Source organism: Notamacropus eugenii, chromosome 3, assembly GCF_028372415.1.
Source record: "Notamacropus eugenii isolate mMacEug1 chromosome 3, mMacEug1.pri_v2, whole genome shotgun sequence".
Taxonomy (NCBI): domain Eukaryota; kingdom Metazoa; phylum Chordata; class Mammalia; order Diprotodontia; family Macropodidae; genus Notamacropus; species Notamacropus eugenii.
Genome location: NC_092874.1, coordinates 162271987 through 162294624, shown reverse-complemented (window position 1 = coordinate 162294624; position 22638 = coordinate 162271987). Strand labels below are relative to the sequence as shown.

The window sequence follows — 22638 nt, the reverse complement described above, 5'->3', positions numbered from 1 at the left end:
TGTGTGACCTGGATAGGATGGATCAATCTTTACAGGAGTGTTGCACGTAATAGGTACTCCACATTGATTTCCTGGCGAAATGAATTGAGGTCATTTGAAAGAATATAAAGAGGCCAAGGTACTTTGACAAATTTGAGCTCACGTTCCATTACAGAATAGATCTGAAGGATCTGCAGAAAATCTGAACCTAAATTCCATGCCATACTTGACTGGGGTACCTGAATTGTTCTTTTGTTAATACAATATTCTAGACTGATAATTCAAGAAGTAGTTTGGTTTTTTTGATTTGTTTTTAGCATCTGCTCTGTGCTAGGCAATGTGCTAAGTCTTGCAGATACAAGAAAGGCCAAAAAAACAAGAAACAAAAAAATAGTGCCACAGTTCAGATTCTGGAGAACTTTATAATCTAGTAGAGGAAACAAGGTGTAAATGATTATGTATAACCAGGTACATATGGAATACAATGGAGATAATCTTAGAAGGGTCTGGAAAGGTGTCTTGGGAAAGGCGAGATTTTAGCTGCAACTCGAAGGGAATCATGGAATCCAGGAGTCAGTGAGGAGGAGGGGAGAACCTTCTAGGCAGGGGAGACAATCAGGAAAACCCAGGAGTTGGGAGATGGAGTGTCTGATGGGAGGAACAGCCAGGAGGCCGGTCCCTGGGTGGTAGAATATGTAGAAGGTAAAAAAACTGGAAAGATGGGAGATGACAAGATTATGAAGGGCTTTAAAAACCAAACAGAGAATTCAGCAGGTGATCCAAGAGGTACTGAGGTGCCAGTTCATTAAACGGGGGACGGGGGAAAAGGGGTGACTTGGTCAGACTTGTGCTAAGTAAGGTGACAGTTGAGTAGAGGATGGGATGTGGAAGAGACTTGAGGCAGGGAGACCAATCACCTGTCTTTTGCCATAGACCAGGCATGAGGTGACGATGAACTGAGCTAGGGTCCTGGTTATGTCAAAGGAGAGTAAGTGGTCTTATAGGGGTGATATTGTGAATGTAGAACTAGTGACAGATTAGATGGATGAGCAGGAAGAAAGATGCATGGCATAAAGAATAGTGACGGATTTAAAGAAAGGAAATCCTGAGTTCACATCCTATTTCATCATAATCATATTTCCATTATAATTGTAGCTTTTATTGAACATTTTTATGTAGCATTTTTATCCATAAAACCTCCTTTGGATGTAGGAGCTATCATCTATACTTTACAGAGGAGGAAACTGAGGTAGATGGTGGGTAAATTACTTTGCCTGCTGGAAAGAGATCAAAGTCAAGTCTTCAGGATTCTAGACTTTAGAATCAACCTAATAACTTCTTTGGGTCTCAGTTTCCTTAGGTGTAAAATTAGAAAGCTGTACTAGTAGGTCACCTGGAAGATTCCTTCCAGTCCTAAATCTATGATCATATGACAATCTCTCAGTGCCCCTGGGCAACCTTCTAAAACTGCAGAGCAATTGCTAATCTGGTAGAAGAAATTTTTTCGCTCCAAGCACTTTTGATTCTATTGGAAACATAAAAACACCTAATAAGCATTTGAGCTACTAAAGGTATGTAAGGCTTATCTCCCTTCAGATTATTGATAAGGTCATTTCTTTTTTTCTGATTCTAAATTACACCCACATTTCAACAAAAGAACTCCTAATTGTGGAGAGTATTATGCCTAATCTTATTAAAGGATTATAGATCACCAATTCCATTAGCTTAAAAAAGAGCCCTGGAAGTTTTTGTTTGTTTGCTTTTGCCTCCACTGAAATTCAAAGTTATTTCTAAATTCTAAAGTTATTTCTTCATAAACAAAGTGAACTAGATTAGAGATCTAATTATCTCCATAATTGATGATGCCCGGGGAAAGAAACTTTCTTTCCTCCATATACCCTAGGGAAAAAAGGAGGGAGGGAAGCATTTGATTTTACCTGTTATCTCTAAATATGACTCCATTTTCTACCTCATGGTGTTAATAAATCTGTACATTTACTTTTTAAAAAGTGAGTTCAGATTATGAATTCTGTGGTCCAGCTTCTGACTTCTGCTATCTGAATTTTCTTCACGCTCTATAATCTTTCCTTTCTCTATTTAACCATCTAATGTCCAAAAGAGCGTAACACTTCATTCCACTAGAGAAAAACTTGGACCACATATCTTTAAAAAAAAACAAGAAAAGTGACTACTAAGATATTTTCATCGAATTGAATTCTTCCAGTTTGTGCTTTTGCAGATTCATTTGGTTATTCTAGTAATTAGAAATTCCTGCAGTCTTCATTTCTTTAAGGGTCCAAGAAAGAGAGCAAAAGAGGGACCCAGGACTGATAATGTAATAATTCCAACTGAATGTGATAGAATGCGCCCAGGGGCTATACTTGGCTTTGCTTTTGTCCTTTGCCTACCATTCTGCTTTTCATTTAGTAAATGTTTGCAAACCCACAAAAAATGAATTTATTCTTTCATTTCATAAATTTTATAAAGTATCTTCAATGACCCTAGTTTTGAAATCTTAATGTCCTTGGTAACTCATACACTTGACTTTTCTTTGAGGATGCCTGAATAGGCTTATTATTTATGTAACATAACCAGACAAATAAAAAGATCCTTGTTTTTTCTTTTTTATTAGCAAAAAGAGGGCAGATCCCTGCAATGTGGAATGGGATTGTTTTTAAGGTTAAATTCTAAAGTGAAAATTTTGTAACTCAGACATTGAGATTCTCTGGATTGGATGTTGATTGCTTAGCTGCTAGGTTTCACAAAGGGTTAGTAGCATGTCTGAGGATTGGTAATGCATTTTCTCTTTCTGTTGTAATGACCATTTATAAAGGGTTAGAAAATGTTTAATCATATAATTTGTAATACATAATTTCAATTAATCTAAACATGGATATAAATGCATTCTATCTTAGGTTTAATTTGCTCTTGCCCACTAGAACCCTGGATAGTGCTTTGGGTAATGTAAGAGAGATACAGAGATGGAGACACACACAGAAACAGAAAACTTCAATTTTAAGGAGTTTACACTTTAGTTGGGGGTAATGAAGCATATATGATAGAAATAAGTACAGAAACACTCCAAAATAAAAATAAAACTTTACTCCATATCCACAAAAATATTTATAGTTTCACTGTTTGTGGTAGTAAAAAAAAAAAACTGAATAAAAAGTGGATTACCATCGACTAACTAGGGAATGGCTAAACAAATTGTGAAATATGAATATAATGGAATTACTGTGTTGTAAGAAATTACGAATATGAGTAAAGAGAAGCATGAAGAAATTACATGAACTGATACAACATAAAATAAACAGAGCAAGGGAATACTATATACACCTTTTGTTGTTCATTTGTTTAAGTCAGAATTCTTTGGGACCTCATTTGGGCTTTTCTTGGCAAAGATACTGGAGAAGTTTGCAATATCGTTATACAGCTCATTTTACAGAAGAGGAAAGTGTGGCAAACAGGATTAAGTGACTTAGCCAGGGTCACACATCTAGTTGTGTCTGAGGGTGAATTTTAACTAAGGGCTTCCTAACTTCAGGCCTGGCACTCTATCCACTGCCCCACTTAACTACTCATATACAATGACTGCAACAGTATGAATGGAAACAAACACAACACAATAGAAAACAAATACTGTGGAATTATAAAGAAAAATTACGTCAGAGAAAAATTATCACTACCTACCTCCCCAACACACACGTACACCCTCATTTGCAGAGGTTGGGAGTCCACTGCATATAATAACAGTTTCTATTTTTAAGCTTTACTTATTTTTTTCTTTTTAAAAAATTCTTAATTGTAAGGAGTGACTGTAGGAGGCAGGAGAAAGGGGAAATCTAGGTGATGTAAAACAAAAAGTATCACTTAAAACTTTTTTAAAGAGCTAAGCCTGAAAGTTGGGGACAAATTGTAAAGGTTGCTAGAACTCAGAGTCAATCTTTCTTTCCTTTCTCATCCTGGCTCATTCCCTTCCCTTTCTCCCCCTCCCCCCAGTCCCCACTCTCTACTGTTTAGCTACACAAGTTAATTCATATTTTGTTGCAGGACAGAGCAGCTGTCCTAGGGGCCTCTGTATTTTGTAAACAAATACTTTTCGCGTATAAATGACAATAGGAATGAAAAAGACTGAAAAGTACCATGATAAAGCGAGATTTGATTTCATGCCCAGGTAGGAGATTAAGCCTTCTGTGGAGTAGTTACTCATTCTGGCTCAACCTGGGAGCAATGCAAATATTTTCTGACCAGTTTTGAAATATTCTCACCATATTCATATGTAATAGGTGTTGGATAACTGAACTATCATCTTAATTCTCCAGATGTGGAAATTTTCCACAGTTTCATTACTGGCAAAATGAAGCATACAGTTTGCAAATATGTTAGAGAACACATGCTTTCTCAGAGGCATGCAAAATATGACAAAATTTTTAGGAAAAAATCCTGTAGAACACTGGGAAAAACATTCTGTAGTATATGCAAATAATTTACCATGACTTTTCTCAAAATCACTTTCACCTGGATTATGCAGAAAAGTTCCATCCATTTTCCTTCTTACTAATGATGGTTACGCTAGAAGCAATGTGCTAGAGGAGATAAAGGATAAAAATGGGTCTTGGAAATTAGGAAGACCTGGGTTCTGGTCTTGCCTTAACTTCACAGAACCCCCAGGCACTCTCTAAAACTAAATCACAGTTGAGTTACAAGTATGCTTTGGTTTAGTTTGTTTTGGCTGGTATTATAGATCTCAACCAAAATGAAAACCTGGAGCTCCAGGCACAGTACACACTAAGTAAATATTGATAATAGAAACCTAGCCACAGAAGAGATTAGAAATATCTTAAGAAAATTCAAATTAGAGAAGCTTTAGCTAGAAAACACTGGTTCACCATTCTAACCATTAAAATGCCCCACAATAAATACAGTAGAACACCAGCGAAGGAAAGGGTCTTTTTTTAATACCATTACCATTATAATGTGACTATAACAATTTTATACTCAAAAGAGAAAATAATAATAGTGAACATCTGCATTAATCATTTTGGTCTGTGTCTAGACTAAAGGAATTTCAATATTCACTCACAGGGTGATACTTTTTAAATGCTCATTGTTATTCTTTCAAGTATAGGTGAAAATTTTCATGGTACATTTGTTACTACATGAATAAATCACAACTATCAATCATCAGTGGTAATGAAGGAAAATAACCTATTCATTTGTGCATTCAGATCTTTTGTCATTTCACACAATGAGGGTTCAGATCTTCTGAATGCCAGATTCCATGATCTCCCACTTACTGCTTTAATCTCTGCCTGAACACCCAGACCTGTGGTGGACTTTCTGGTTGGACATTTTTTAGTTCCATGGAATTTGACTGGTCCATCATCCTTGCTGCCTGACATACCCAGTGGTAAACTTCTGTGCAATAAACTGCTTCCTTTTCTTGTGTTACCCCTGACCTGTGGAGCATTTCATTAATCATCTGATCACTAAGGGAAAGTCTATATGTCATTCTTTCTTTACATTCTGGGAAGAAGTTATAAATAATTCAAAAATTTTAATTTGATAGAGCAATCTAGTGGGAACTATGTCAAGAAACTTGGCATCTTATCTTCATTTCATGGCTTTTTCCTAATTGACCAGATGACCTTGGACCAACCACTTGACTTTTATGCCTTAATTTGTCATTTAAGAGCATTAGACTGGTTGATCTCTAAAGTTACTTTCAGGGATAAGATTATGTGAATTACAGAGATATTCCGATAGCAATATGCTAATGACATCAGCACCCTAATGAATATAATAACAAGTTGACCAAAAAAAATATGATCCCTATATTTAATGAGTTTACAATTTGGTGGGAGAGAGGCTGAGATGGCATTCTTCTAGCAGCATTAGTATCCTAAGAAGTATAATAATAAATCTTCAAATATTTATTAAGCACTATTTTCCACTATGCTATGTGTTGGGGGAACACATAGAGGAGTGAGAGAATATCTTCTTTCAAGGGGTTTATTCTAGATAGACAGACAGACAGATATGGATCTCATATATATGTGTATATGTACACATACACACATATTATATATATATATATATATATATATATATATATATATATATATATATATGAATGTGAGAGACATACAGACTAATATATTCTATTATTCTGGGGAGGAGGGGTTATAAAATATGTTCCCAGATTAATAAGTATACACTATATACAAAATAAATTTAGTGATTTCAGGAAATATTAATAACTGGATGAGTAAGAAAAAAGTCTCTTGAAGAAAATAGCTCTTGAGCTATGCCTTGAAGGCAGTTAGGGGATCCAAGAGACAGAAATAAGAAGGGAAAGCATTCTAGGCATCAGATAGCTTGTGCAAAGGTACATAGGTAGAAGACAGAAAATAATAGATAAAGGAAACAAAAGATAAGCCAATTTGGTGGATCACAGCAAAAGTGAAAGATAGGTTATCAGAGTGGATATTTAGGCTGAAGCCACAATGTAAAGAGCTGTAAATGCTTGGGGGGAGAATTGGGTGTATTTTTTGCTAGAGTAGAATTTCTTAACCATTTTTGTATTTGAGAAACCTGGATCACTCCAGCAGATGAATCCAGAAGGCAACTGGAAATGTAAAATTGTATCTCAGGAGAGATGAGTACTAGCTACAGAGATTTGGGTGTCCACTGTACATAGGTAATAATTGAATCCATCAGAGCTGATGAGATCACCCAAAGAGCGTGGAAAGAGAGATGAGAGGGCCAAGGACAGAGCCCTGAAGTATATCTACCCATGGACGGTAGCACATGGATGATGATTGTGTAAAGAAAATTAAAAGGGGTCAATCATATAGGGAGTGGATAACTGTAACTGAATGTAATCAGAATCTCAAATGAATCTGTCAAATAAGTGGTCTCACCAGGGATATGGATCACAAACCATCTGCTAGTTTATCCTGTAAGACTCCACGTCTTCCTGTAAGTTTGAAGCAAGAGGTTAATTTACCCAGTGTCTAGGAAACTTTCCTTGCTTCCTCCAGAAATCTCAAGAATGTTACTGGAGTACTTGGGCTGTCCAGTTGTTCAATCATATACTTCATATGTACATATAGCACATGCATCCTGTCATGTATTTACCTGATGACATAAGTTATTCTTGCTCTTTCTCCCAATTCTTCATTGATTAGTAGGTGCAACATGCTCACTGTTCTTTCTTCTTGCCCTTTCTGTAATATTCATATTCTATTCTGTAGAAATTGTTGGATAAAAAAGGGAGTGCTGGAAAGTACCCAGTTGTTAAATTTTCATTGTGAGCATTTCTACCAGAAATTGGCAAACCTCACAAATTAGAGCTTGATTTATTATTTTATTGATCATTAAGAAAGTGAGAGAGAAAATATTAAAAATGCAGATTCAATTTAATACATAGGAAATACATTTTCCCCCCAGAGAGCCAGTTGTTAAACATTTATCAGTACATTACTGACTTTTGTTCCCTGTCACTCAGCCGTATAAAACTTGTCCGTAGAATGGTGGTATTAAAAATGTTGATCTTTGTTCCTCAGAGAAGTTTAGGGTTATTAAAGGAGCTTTTACATTTTCTGAAGACAATGTATCCCTCTCTCTTCTTCCTTTCATCAGCTGCCTCTCATTGAAGACCTACCTCATCCTTGGTAACTTGGACACTCTCCATTAATTTCTTCTGCTTCACTAGTAGTAGTGGAAGAGTTGAAATAATCCTTACTCGTGATTTTTTTTTCATTCTCAGTACTCAGCACAGTGCTTGAGAGATAATAGGTGCTTAATTAATGCTTGTTGAGTGTATGTTCATCCTTCATTGCCAAAGAAGACCATGCCATCAGACAAATAAAGATATGACTTGTACTTGACTTTGTTTTAAGTGAGGGAGGACCGTGCAGGTCACCAGCCACACTTCTGCTCCAGAGCCATCTGAATCCAGTGACCAGATATTCATCAGGATGACTGGAGATGTCCCAGAATGAGGCAATTGAGGTTAAGTGATTTGTCCAAGGTCACATGGCTAGGGAGTGTCAAGTGTCTAAGGTGAGATTTGAACTTTGGTCCTCCGGACTCCAGTCCTGGTGCTCTATCCACTGTACCACCTAGCTTCTTGTTGAGTAAGTGATTTGAAGAACTTACTCTTTTTTCTTCCAGCGACTTTTTTTGAGGAGTTAGGGGATGTGACTTTCAGCTCTTACCCAAACTGCCACAAGAGCTCCTTCCCCGGAGACTTCAGCTGCATGACATGCAATGACCTTGTAGCTTCAAGCTCCAAGTCTAGGAAGCTGAATAATCCATAGAATTCTTTTAAAAAGACGCCAGAATGGTTTGTGTTACTGGTAGGTAGAGAGAAAGGCCCGTCTATGCCCTGACTTCTACCTGTTAAATTCCACTAAGCTTGCTGTTACCAACCTAAACATTTGGCATCACATCCCTTTATCCCCATTACCAAGTGTCCATTGTACCTTGCCACAGTCTTCTTTAGCTCTTTGGAGGGAGTATAAGGGAGACCCATCTCCATGCATTGAGGTTGAGGGTTCCTTCCTCAACTCTATTTCCTTTTTATAGGTGCATGTTTGTGTGAAGGGCTTGTAAGGATATTATATTAGGATCACAATTCCCTCTTCTCTTTTTTTTGTATCTGCATGTTTATATGAAAAAATAGAATATTATGATAGAAGCCAACTTTCCATGTAAACAAAGTTATTTGGTTGATTTACATATGTCACAGAACTAAAAAGTTTTCCTAGGCAGTCAATGTCTATTTTGTCATGTTTGACTATGATCTAGAATGATATCATTTATATCAATATCTATTTTTCTTTTATTTATAGGGAGAAAAATGTGAATGAGATTAAAATGGTATAATCTGCTGAGCTATACTGCTTCTAATTGTCCCAAAAGCCCTTGATTTGCATAACTGCTTCTTTCAGAAAGTCTGGGGAATAGTCTCATGAAGAGTTCTGGGACTAGGGTGATCAAAAACGGTTTCACAAAAGAGCTGGCAGTGGTGTCGGGTCTTGAATAATGCATAGATTTTTCAGGAGTAGGAATGGTTGGGAAGTTATTCCTGTTCTCAGGCTGCTATAAGGAAAAAGAATATTTGGGGAATGATTAGTATTGCAATTTGCCTGACAATTACAGTATTCAGGAGGAAAGTGTAGAGATAAGATTGGAAAAGTTTAATTGGAGTAAGATTTTGTAGGATCTTGAAGGTTGGAGTGAGAAGTTTGGATTTTATTAGCATAAAGAATGATAAACGGCTAAAAAGCTTTAAGAGAATAGAATCAAAGCAGTACTATAGGAAGGCTCATTTGGGACAATGTTTGGGACTGGAAGCTAGAAGAGAAAAAAGACAAGGATACAGGAGGCAATGAACCTAACATGGATTAATAAGAAGTTTAATTTGGACAATTATAGTGGAAATCGAAATGAAAGGAGATTTTGAAGTAAGACTAGCAAGGATTTGGCATAGATTTGATACTGGGATTGAAGAAGGAGGAGTCAAAGATGACTAAGTTTCCTGTTTTATTTGGGACTTTTTGAAAATCAAAAGAATAGGGGTGAAATTCAAATAATGTGCGAAGAAACAAAGCCACAGTCTTCAAGTAAAAATGAGTAAAGGGAATTTGTCTGGCTATAGCAACTGGTGGAGTGCTGTTACCCTCTCTGCTATAAAATTAGTGGAAAAAGGCTTTAAGGAAATCCACAAATACGTGAACAAGGTGACTTGTTTGCATTTGAAGGTCAAGTGTATAGAGGTGTCCACCATACTTAAAAAAAAAAGGCTGATACTGAGCAGGGAGGGGAGGGGTCTTGCACTCTAAAACTGAGTATGAATTTCATTGACTTTTTGAAAGTTTTATGTGAACATGGTGATAGAATCATCTGTAAAAACTGGGTTTACTTTAAAGAATACTAGAAAAACCATATCTCTGTTCAATGTAAAGATGTATCATAGTATATCATCAATCTAAAAATATTTCTTATAAATTCTATTAAATGAGAAAATTAATTATATTAGAATAATAGGTGACAAAAGCAGTCAATAATGGCATGCGTCATATACTATTATTGATTACTCATAATGTTATCTCTTCATTTTTCTGCAGCTAGTTCACAAAAGTCAGCTAGAGACTACCTGAGAGGTAATTACAATATTTAAGGGGGAAAACACTAAAAATTTAAAAGTAAGTAATCATTCTAAGAGAATAAAAATAGGATTTAGAATACTTCAACTCAGGACCATGGACAAAACTCTGTTATTATAAATTGAAAAGATCCATGAGTTATTTGGTGACCTGCTTTTTAAATACAATTTTCACACACACTTCTACTCACCACATACAAAGTACATTTACACCCCAACTTTGTGACTTCAGAGAAGAAACCAATGATGATGCTGAATTATAACCTAACTCAATGAAGTTTGGGAGGTTTTTTCCTCCCTTTGTTTCTTACAAAATGTTCAGAAGGTAGAAAATAAGTGATCAGTCTGCACTGGCAAAGGGATTTCTACATCAGTGGTTCTCTACAAGGAGGAACTCATAGTTCTGCACTAAAATAAATAAATAAATGTATTATAAGCAATTTTTAAAATTTTATTTTAAATTAAATTAAAACAAAATTGTGGTTTCAAAATAGTGACAGACTTTTATATATGAAGAAACTGCTATCTATGAATGAACTTAAACTGATATTATGAAAGTAGATGCTCTACCAAAAAATGTGGGAATCATATAACCATTATATGAATTTTCATCCTTTTGATTATTTCTATGTTTTAATAAACCCTCTGTGTTGAGAATGTAATCAATGCACTATGATTCTTTAAGTTTCTTGGAGGTGGGAGTGTAGTGTAAGTGTACAAATTGTAACAAATGAATCTGAGGCATATAGTTCCAAGTACAATCAATTTATTACCAAAGTTAATTGCCAACAAAGTGAGATCTTAAGCCCCCGATGGCCATAGATACATTAGAGCAGACAAATAATTCTTTTATACAGTTGTAAAAAGTATACAGTGGGTTTAAATTTGGCATGATCATGCTGACTTGCTTGCAAAATGAAATTTCCAAAGTCCATAGTGAAAGGGGGAAGCAGAGTTGATCAATGTTTTCTGGAAACCCCTGTGTTAGGCAATCCCTACACCACAGTGGCCAAGTGCTGGACTTATGACCAGGCAGAATATCTTATGGCCATGTTGACTCATCCTCCCTACCTTCTTAGGTAAGATAGATTGAGTCCAGGCTGTAGCAAAGAGAAATGGGAAAGTTAATCTTAAAAGCTCTAATACTAAGGCCGATGCAATTCAATATTACTCTAATACATAAGTACTGATGCCAGTGATTTGATACAATTCTCAAACAGAAATTAATAAATATTAAAGGATAAATAATACAGAATAAAGTGGGGAATCAGTTTTCATTTTCACATGATGTAGCAACTGTCTCCTATTCTCTTTAAATAATTGGCACATCTCCATTTCTGGTCATCATATTTTCTACTACTTCATCCAAGTTGTTTGTGTATACTTATGTTCCCTTACCCTTTGTAAATGTGTGTTTTTGTATATATTCTGTAGAAATACAAATAAAATTTAATTTCTCTCATTATTCTAAATTTTAAAACAATGCAGTTTTTTTATAGTTCCTTTTATATAATGAATAAAGGGGGGAAAAGCAGTCTAGTTTGTTACTTTTTTTCTACTGAATTTGCTTTTCTTTCAATTCACTTCAACAAAGACTTAAGTCCTTACTATGTGCAAAGTTAGGTTTTATGTGCCAGGGGTACAAAGAAATATTGTAATTGTATTTTAACTTATTGTTAATGTATTTTTGCTTAATGGGAAGAATTTTCCCATTCATTAATAAGCCCATGTGACCTGCTTAAGTTACATGGAAGCCTGAGTCACATGAGTCAAGTCACATGGAATAGGAAGAGGCAGAGCTGAGAGGAAATTGATCAGAGCAGTCAGAACTGAGGGAGAGAGAGAACAGGCAGCTGGCTAGTGAGTGAGAGAGCTTGTTTGTGATCTGTTTAAGGGAGCTGGTTTGTGAGAAGCCTAACAGAGGGGAGGCTTGGGGCTGGAGTTTCCTCTGCATTGTTATTGTGTACAGATTTCTTTGTTACTAAGATGGATTTGACATGTGTCTGAATAAATGTTTTGGTTCTGTCTTCCATGTGGAGAGTTTGTTGTATTTTGTGATTCAGAATTGCAACATGATATTCATGGTCACTGTAGGTGTTGTGAATATCGTGTTGGTGCCACAACCACTAATTGTATCCTTAAACAGGATACAATCTAACAGAATTGGGGGATCATAGTAGTATATGCACCAGCGAAGATACACAGGAAAGTAAAAACTTCATTTAAAACCCTTCACAAAAATACTTCAGTGACTAATCTTAATGCTTCTCCCCACTCTTTCTTTTCAAGTGCACTCCATCTTTTACTTCAGCCCCTTTTTATGGATGGAATTACATCTTTTCCTAAGTGTTCTTTTAAGATCATTTCAGTCTTTCAAAATACAAATACTTCCTCCGGAAACTTTTTCTTTTAACCACTTCTTACCTGCTAAAATTGGAAATTGACTTGTAACTCTCAAAGGACAACTCTCATATATTTTCCATGGTTTGTTGTTCTTTGCCTATATGACAAATCTGCTTTTAGACAGTAAATTCCTAATGGTGATGACTACATCTAATTTATTTTTCTTTCTTTTAGAACTCTATATTACATATTGCATATACTAGGTACTTAATGATGTTTATTAAATGTAGAATCAATTCCACCTCCAGGAAGAAGGGAGAGCTCTAGACTGCCAATTGCATAATGAAAGCACTAGCAAGAATTTCAATTGCAACTGATGCCTTTTCCCAAATGAAATTGCCCAGAAATATTAAGACTCACTATAACTAAAGGGCAGAACATCTAGACTTGAAAATAGTCAGCGTATATTTGTATTTCACTGTATTCAGATGCACCAAAGTCAAACTGATGGAACAGTGATTTAGCTTGATGTTTTTGAATGCAATTTGGTTGTGGCAATATAGGTGGTCCAACATGATAGAGGGGGTAAAATAGAGATTACATTTCTCACATTCCTGAATATTTACTTCAGTTTCCACTGTCTGGGTGTCATCATTAACAAAGAGTAAACTCCAGTTAAATAATCAAGAGCCATAAAACCAGAACCTGCACATCAAAATCTAAAACTCAAATGACAAAAATATTTGGATGTGTCCACATTCCAGAGAAAGACATAGAAGATTAAAATAAGAGAGATAGAAAACGGAACTTTCAACAATGAGATCACTTTAAAAAGACTCTAATTTTAAACGCAGTGTTTTAGTCTGAGAAAGTTCTAAGAGAAATTAAATAAAGTTTTATAGTACTCACTATGAAGCCATGAGATCCTCAACAAGACTTGTCTCTCATTTTTTCCCTTTAATGTTTTATTGATGTATTGTGTTTTTGCACTGCAGATATTTAAAGTTTACTCCCACTTTGGAAGATCTTTTGTAGCAAAATAAAACGGCTAAGTAAAACTAATAATACATGACCTAATCTGAAAGTACATGCAACATCTCAGATTTATAGCACTTGCCTCTCTGTTTTGTTTTTTTTTTTGTATTTAATTAATGGAAAACTATTTCTCTTCCCTCTCCCATCCCAGAAAAGAAAAACATTTCATTGTAATAAACATGCATTGTCAAGTAAAACAAAATCTTTCTATGGGTGTATATAAAAGTATAAATGCCTTATTCTGCTCTCTAAATCTATCAGCTCTTTCTAAAGAATAGGAGATTTCATCATCAATTCTCTGGAGTCATAAATGGCTGTTGTATTGATTATAGACCTGATGGCTTACAAAATTGTTGGTTTTTATATTATTGTTGTATGAATCATTCTAGTTTTGCTCATTTCATTCTTCATTAGTTTTTTAAAAGTTCTCAGAATTGTTCATTTTCATAATATTGGTGTTACAGTATAAATTGTTCATATCATTCTGCGTACTTTACACTGCAATTGTTCTTGTAAGTCATTTCATGTGTGTTTTGACATCATCGATTTCCTCATTTCTTATAGCACAGTAGTACTCCATTATATTTATATGTCATAGCTTATTAGCTATTCCTCAGTTTATGGGCAGCCCTTGAGTTTCCAGCTTTTTCCTACAGTGAAATAATAACTCTCATTTTTTTTTTACATGTAAAAAGCATATTCCTCTTTCTCTGATCTCTTTCTGGTATAGACCTAGCAGTGATATAACATTCTTACTTAGTAACTTTCTGTGTATAGTTCAAGAATTGCTTTCTAGAAAGTTTATATTTATTTAGAAGTTCACCAATAGTCTGTTTTCCTATAGCCCTTCCAATATTTGTTATTTTATCTTTGTAATCATTTTTGCTATTATATTCTATATGGAGTCAAACCTCAGAATTATTTTAATTTTTATTTCTTTAATTATTAGTGATTTGGTGCATTTTTTCAAATAGCCATAGAAAACCTAATTTTCTTTGAGAACTAACTGTTCATGTCTGCAGACAATTTAATAATTTAGAATGGCTTTTATGTTTATGATTTTGAATCAGTTGCTTATATATCTTGAAAATGAGACCTTTATCAGAGAAACTTGCTGGAAAGATGTTTCCTGGTTATGTAGTTCTCTTTAAATCTTAACTTATTGGATTGGTCTGTGAAAAATCTTTTTAAATCCATATAATTAAAATTAATTAATTTGCATTTAATAATTTAATATTAAATTTAAAATTTAAATAAACTTACTTTTATTCTTCTATGAGAGTATTCCTTGATTGATCATGAACTTTCCTATCCTTAAAGCAGATAGTTTATTTTTTTCCTTGTTCCTCTCATTTGTTTCTGATATGAAATTTTATTTCTAGCTCTCATACTAATTTGGAGTCTGTATTTGTTCAGGATATGAAGTACTGGTATCTAATTTCTTCTGTATTGCTGTCCAGTTTTTCAGGACTTTTTTTTTTGGTGAAATAGTGAGTCTTTGCCACAGTAGCTTGGGTCAATATGTTTATTAAATACAAGGGTTCTGTTTTATACCTCATTTATTCCACTGTTTGATCTCTTTACTTTTTGGCCAGTACTAAATTGTCTTAATAATTATTGCTTTACTGTGTAGTTTGGGATCTGGCATTGCTAAAGTCCCATTCATTCCCATTTCTTTTAATTTTTTTTTCTCCTGAAATGCTTGTCCTTTTTTCCCTCCATATAAAATGTCTCTATCTATTTTCTAGCTATATAAAATAATCCTTTGGTAGTTAGATTACTATGATATTGAAGAAATAAATTAATTGAAGTGGTACTGGCATTTTTATTTTACTGCTTCATCCTATTCATGAACAATGAGCATTTTTCCAATTATGTAGGTCTGAATTTCTAAAAATAGTGGTTGGTAGTTGTATTTATATAGTTCTTTTGCTTATCTTGGAAAGCAAACTTCCAAGTACTGAATACATTTATACAGTGGATCTCAGAGGCAAAGAATGCAGAAAGTGAGAGAAGCTAGAGTCAGATGGAAAAGAATGATGGGAGGAAATTAAGCAGAATTATAAACCAATGGAAAACAGCTGCAAACCAGAGTTTGTTTCATTTGTGCTAAAGGAAAACAGTGAGTCTCCTTTGATTTCTGAAGAATTTAAGGGTTCTTTAGTTTGACTTAAAGTAAGAATAGTTTCTGTCTTCAGAGTGATTGTTATATTTAAAGAACCTAAACTTTTCTAGATTATCTTTACATAGTAAATATGTCTTTGATATGAGACTTTAAGGTTCACAAAGTGCTTTAGCCTTATTTTATCCTTTTTTATGATCTTAGTTGAGCCCTGTGAGATGGACTAATAGCAGTATTATTATCCCAATGCAACATCTAAAGAAATTGAGGCTCTTTCAAAGTCAAATGGACTATATACCTAGTCACGTAATTCTAAAGTGACAGAAGGGGAATCTGAACTCACGTCTCCCTTGATGCCAAATCTAGTATGCTACCCAATATGCCACACTGACTCTCATGAATTAGATTTCCACTCTTGCTCACTTTTACTAAACTAAATCTTTTCTTGTCTCTCTGACTGATGGTATATGAGCCCCTCACCGTGATCTTTTTTTTGGGAGTGGTGGGGAATCAGTAACTTTTTTTTTGTTCTTTTGGAGTTAGTTACCTGTTAAAATTAAATTAATCTTTGATTAAATTATAATCATTTACTCCAAATAAAATAGATCAGGTAATTGAAAAGTGAAAGGAGACAATATATATACTATGCAAATTTCTGGAGAGAGGAGAGCTACTTAATTTCTCTTCAGGATTTTCTTCTCTATAACAATCCACATAGCTTTTTCTTCACAATGGCCTTCTAAGGCAGATAATGAAAGTAATATTATCACCATGTTACACATAAAGAAACTGAAGCTCAGAGATTGTGACTACCCACAGTCACTTTGAAAATAATGGGCCATCTATCTCTCTATTGTATTTTTTCATACAAATGTGATAAAAAATGAAGTCAATCTTTCAATCTTAGCTATCTTCATAATATATTAGGGTTTAAAAGCAGAATATGTTCACATAAAGCAGAGAACTATAGTAGACAGAATACTACATATATGATCCATCTAAATCACTTGCCACCTGTGGGAACTTGAGTTAATCACTTGAATTCTATAAGTCTCAATTTCCAAATCTGTAAAAGGGAAGATTTGGACTATCAATAATTATTATTTTAGCTCTTCCTATGTGCCAGGCACTGTCCTAAGCACTAAGAATTCAAAGAAGAAAAGGTCTGTTTTCAAGAAGCTTCTGCTCTAACAGGAGAAGTTATCATCAATTAATCAGAACATTTAAGATAAATCCAAAGTAGAGAGAAATTAACTTTGGAGGGGATGGGAGAAGAACAGACATCTTGAAGAAGTTAAAATTAAGATCTCAGTCTAAAAGGAAGTCAGGCATTCTAAGAGTTGGAGGTTGAGAGAGAGAGAGAACATTTCAGGCATAGGGAATAGACTGAAAATAAATTGTGTACAAGTAACAAGGAGGCCTTGGATTGGCCTTTATTGTAGAATGAATGGAGGAGAGGAATGTGTCAGAAGTTTATAAAAGTAGGAAAGAATCAGATTTTGAAAAGCTTAAAAAGACAAAAACAAAGGATTTTATATTTGAGCCTGAAGTAATAGGAAGCCATTAGAGGTGTGTGTGTGTGTGTGTGTGTGTGTGTGTGTGTGTGTGTGTGTGTGTGTGTGTGTGTGTGTGTGTGTTCTGAGGGGAGAGGTTGGATAAGAGAGCAGAGAAGTGCAGGAAAAAGGGAATGAAAGGAAAAGATAAGTTGTGGTCACACACTATAGGAAAAATAATTTTGGCAGCTGAGTTGCTGCAATAGACTTTTCATTGGTCTCCAACCCAGATTTATATATACTTAGTCTCTTTTCTACTATCAGAATAGAAGTGTTAAGTTTAAATGTATAACTGCTCTTTTAATGAAATATAAGAAATTGGTTCTTTTATTATGCTTACACTCAAGCAAAGTACCCAGGTTAGAAGGTAGCATCCACATTTCACTGTGTATAATAGACTGTTTTTCTTCTTTTTGGTCATCAAGCTAACGCAAATGTTTGTTTCTTTGCAGAAATGTTGGAATCCAACAATGTTATCACTTTCAATGGCCTGACAAACAGCTCCAGTTACCATACTTTCCTTTTGGATGAGGAACGGAGTAGGCTGTATGTTGGAGCAAAGGATCACATATTTTCATTCAACCTGGTTAATATCAAGGATTTTCAAAAGGTATTTTCATCCTAATACATGTACTGAAGTATTTAAACAATTAAAATCACTAAGGTGGAATAATAGAAATTTTCATTTCTAATTTTGGAAAAAGTCAAATTTGGTTTAATCTTTCGTGGCTATTTGATATCATAATATCACAGAATTTAAGTATTAGAAGAGTTTTCAAGGTCATCTAGACCAATCCATTCCCCAAAGGAGTCCCCACAATAATACCCATGACATTTGGTCTCCATTCTTTGCTTGGACTGCCAAAGAGGGGAGGCCATCACCTCCCAAAGTATCCCATTGTATTTTTAAGAGCGACAATGATGTAAAAGCAAGAATACTGACACATCTAGGGTGGCCTGCTATCACAGGTTCTTTGATGTTCTTTTCTAAAAGGAAAGGCAACTTTTGAGGGGTCTACAATCACTTTAATCAAGCACATATGTCATTCACTTAGTTCAGGGGGAAGAGTCAGTACCCTGAACTTCACAGAAAATACAAAAAAATAATCAACAGACAGGGCTTCCAACTGTCTGACTGTAAGCAATACATACATCACAGATCAACAGACAGATGCAATTGACTATACATACATAGTTACCAGACAGAGAAGCACCAACATCTGGGTTTTCAAAGCCTAGGGGCTAATTAGTGGTGTGGGCCTCCCCTAATCAAGATTCCCTTAATGGGCAGGTCCATAAATGGACTGGGAAGATCTTTAACTCATTAGCATTACAAATGGTTACAAAGTTTTTTTTTCTTGACATCAAATCTGAAATTGCCTCCTTACAACTTCTATCCTATATATCTATAATCTAATTAATATAATATAATATAGTATCATATATATTATAATATTATATATAATATAATTTGTATATTGTGTATATATATATCTCCTATATCTTTTTATTCATTTATTCTAATGCATATATGTGTGTATGCTTATATTTTGTTGTTGTTCAGTTATGTCTGACTCTTAGTGATTGCATTTTGGGGATTTCTTGCCAAAGATATTGGAATGATTAGCCATTTCCTTGTCCAGCTCATTTTACAGATAAGGAACTGAGGCAAACAGAGTTAAGTGACTTGCCCAGGGTCACACAGCAAGTGTTCCAGGACAGATTTGAACACATGAAGACGAGTCTTCCTGATTCCAAGACTAACGTTCTATCCACTGTACCACTTAGTTGCCCTATATGTATGTGTATGTGTGTTTGTGTGCATATATGTATGCATACATTCATATGATACATAATAGATATTTTATGATATAAATTTTTACTATCACACTTCAAAAAACTATTTATAGTTCAAATGTTCTACTTATACATGGCTATGTTAGCATGACATGAAAACATCTGAATGAAAAATGAAAAATCCATTTTTGTTGTGTAGAACCCATCTGCATTTCCATTTGATGGCTCATTCATTCTACATCATGTGATCCACACCTCTTTCATGACTTATAGCTTGGTAAACCAGTATAGAATTGACACAGTTGGAGGAAAAATGATACTACTGAGTGAATGAATGAACTCTGCTTTAAGCTAACAGTTCTATAAGTCAATATTTCTAGCTTTAGTTTTCTGAAACATAAAAGTGAATTCTAGCAAGCCTCACGAAAAGGTCATATTATAGTATATTTCTCAGAGTGCATACACCTCCGTGTTTGAATCGTGGGTGTTGATTTTGCTTCTTTCTTAACCCTGAGTGCTTTAAAATGGTGTGCTTCAGCTCCTCATAAACCATAATAGATTGAATACTAATAAAATAGTGACAGATAGGTAAAAGCTTTTTGCCCTTGATGGAGAACATTACTTTCGGTAAAAGTTGCATAGTTAAATTCAAAGCTGATGTACATTCTCAGAGAGAGAGATATTCCAACAAAGACATTTACTTTTTCATTTGCAAAGAGCTTCCCCAAATGCTACTATGCTAATTAGGTTCATAAAAAGTTTGATTTATTACAGATCAGCATGCAAAAATAGTAGTTTTAATTTTTTTTTTTTATGGTTAAGTGCTTTGAAAGACATAACAAATAATGTTGTGGCCATTTTTTTCCCCCTTTCTTTCTGACTCTAAGCCTTCTCAGATGATGGAAATAAATACTTTATGTCTTCTATTCTGGAAGAAAACCAGTTTATTCATTTGCAAACTGAATCAAATGGATTAACACATTCAAAAAAAATCTTCTTGGAGGAAACACAAATGCAACACATTTTGTGTATTAATCCCCCACAATAATTCAAATTTTATCAAGTAAAATATCTGTAAGAATTAAGAAAATTGTCCTGCAACAATTTAAATAATTGTTTGGTGTTGGCAGGTTATGTCTTCTAACATATTTTCCTTCATTTTGTTGAATTTTATGCCCTACCCTGTTCTAAACGAATTAGTTCTAACAAATTACTTCTAAATCTACACTCAGTCTTCTTTAGTTTCTTGTATTTAAATAATTTCTTAGGTGGTACAGTAATTTCTGAATTTTTAGTCAGGAAGGTCTGAGTTCAAATTCCACATCAGACACTTTACTCCTAGCTTTGTGAACCTTGAGGGAGTCATTTAACTTTGCTCAGGTAAAGATTCTTTATTTATAAAATGCAGGCAATAATAGTATTTAATTCTCAGGGTCGTGGTAAGGATTAAATGAGACTATAGTTGTATAGTTCTTTGAAAATCTTGTTTATATCTTTGGGTTGTTTATTTTGAATAATTTAACTAATATTTCTAACCAGATTTTATGCTGATTACACATCATTGATTACAGGGTAGAAAATGAAAATTATTTAGAATCATCTGATCTTTTTTTTCCTCTCTTTTGTACTATACACTAGATGATTAAGTTAGAAAGGAGACTTTTCATTACTAACTTAACTTTTAGAGCAAGATGAGAATACCCTGACATGATAGTCAAGCATTTTCTCAGTGACATGTGGGACAATCTAGACCACAGGTGGGGAACCTGTGGCCTTTAAGTCCTCAAATGCGACCTTTTGACTGAATCTAAACTTCACACAATAAATCCTCTATTCTGTGAAGCTTGGATTCGGTCAGAGGGCTGCACTTGAGAAGTTTGGATTCAATCAAAGGGTTCTACTTGAGGACTTAGAGGGCCACATGTGGTCTCCAGGCTACAGGTTCCCCACCCCACTCTAGACTTTTTTAGTTGAACTTTCCTACAGGGTATATGGGAAGAGAAAGGATGAAAACCAAGCAATAGTAAGTTCCTTTCTTGGAACATGGTGCCTGTTGTCATGAAATTGGAAAGGCTTTTCTGGGTGGAGTTGTCCTAAATATGATCCTTTTATGTTATGACCAAAATTAATGGAAATCTTATCCTTTATTCATTGAAGAATATACAAAGCACAGCTATGTTGTGCATAAGGCATCTTGAGGATGGCATGCTTTGGCTAGACTGAAGGCAGGTTTTTTAGGAAAGGAACTGCTAAATAATGAGCATATCTGTACTACACAGATACCACTCTTCCTGCCCTTTCTCCCACCAAAATCGTTCCTAGTTTATTCCTTTGTACTCATCTCCTTTTCCTTTATATCACAGTAATGTGTGTAGTCGTCCTCTTATTCAACTTATTGCAAGCTTCCTAGAGAGTAGGATATGTGCCTTAATTATCTTTGTAACCCCAGAAATGGAACTAAGATACTGCAGTTCATTAATTCTAAAAACTTTCATTGTATGCCTATAACTGACTTAGAAGCTGTAGGAATAAAAATCAGTCATTAAGCATTTATTAAGTGCCTACCATATGCCAGACACTATGCTAAGCCCTGAGTATACAAAAAGAAGCAGCAGATAGTCCTTTGCCCTCTAGGAGCTTAAAGGAACAAAGCATCATAGTTCCTTTTGAGTAGTTGAAAATCTGAAAAGAGAGATAAGAAATATACTCATTTAGATCTGAGTTCTTACACTTAGATGGAACCCTCCTCCCCACCCCCATACACACACACACACACACACACACACACACACACACACACACACACACACACAGAGACACACTGTGTCTCCAGGTCCTTTCTCTCTTATGGATTCAACCTAGTTGCCATTTTAAGGTGGATGATAGTATCACTGCCCTTGATGTTGACAGTGGCTCAAGAATACTTAAAACTGGGTTTGCAAGACATACTGACCCTTAGGCTGCATTATCTTCCATTTTGGGATGTTCCTAGAATCTAATTTGATGGTTGCTATGACCCTGAAAGACAGTGACATGGAAGATAAAGCACAGAGCCATAAAGGTATTATAACCCTGAGGTTACCTGTTCAATGCATTACTGTCACCAAACAGGATAAGATGGGAGGAGATCTAGCTCCATATCTTCTAAAGTGAACCTCACTGGAGAAGATCACTTTATGTTATTCATAGAAGCCACCCTCCAAAAAGACCCCTAAAGCTATCAGAGGGGGAAAATGATAGATATGCCTATATGATATTCAAGACCTTTGTGGCTACAAATATTTCTATTCAAACTGTGTTCTCCCTATGTATCTATGATGGTGCCATTGGCATTATGAAGGTATGATCCACCTGCCCATATATGAAAGATATTCCCATCTCCATACTATCCCTCTTGGAATTTTCCTAGTTGTGACCTGAGGGACTAACTCATAACATTCCTAAGGGAAACTACAGCTTATCTGACGGAGCAGAATGGCAGATTGTGTGTGATGTAAAAGAGAAGCTGTGTTGTGCTACTGTCCTAGATTTTGATCAGGATCTGACCACTGCCATTTAGTTCTGTAGAAAAGAACTATAAGGTTCTTGAGGGTCAGAGCATGGTCATTATGAGTAAGAGGTTCAGAAATTCT

General features: G+C 35.0%; 1 protein-coding gene across 1 annotated transcript in view; it reads left to right on the top strand.

The window, feature by feature from the left end:
- Positions 1-22638, top strand: part of SEMA3A (semaphorin 3A) — a 524728-nt gene that overhangs the window by 289231 nt on the left and 212859 nt on the right. Inside the window, 1 exon segment of the mRNA XM_072653227.1 lies at positions 17662-17819. Coding sequence (XP_072509328.1) covers positions 17662-17819 — 158 coding nt within the window.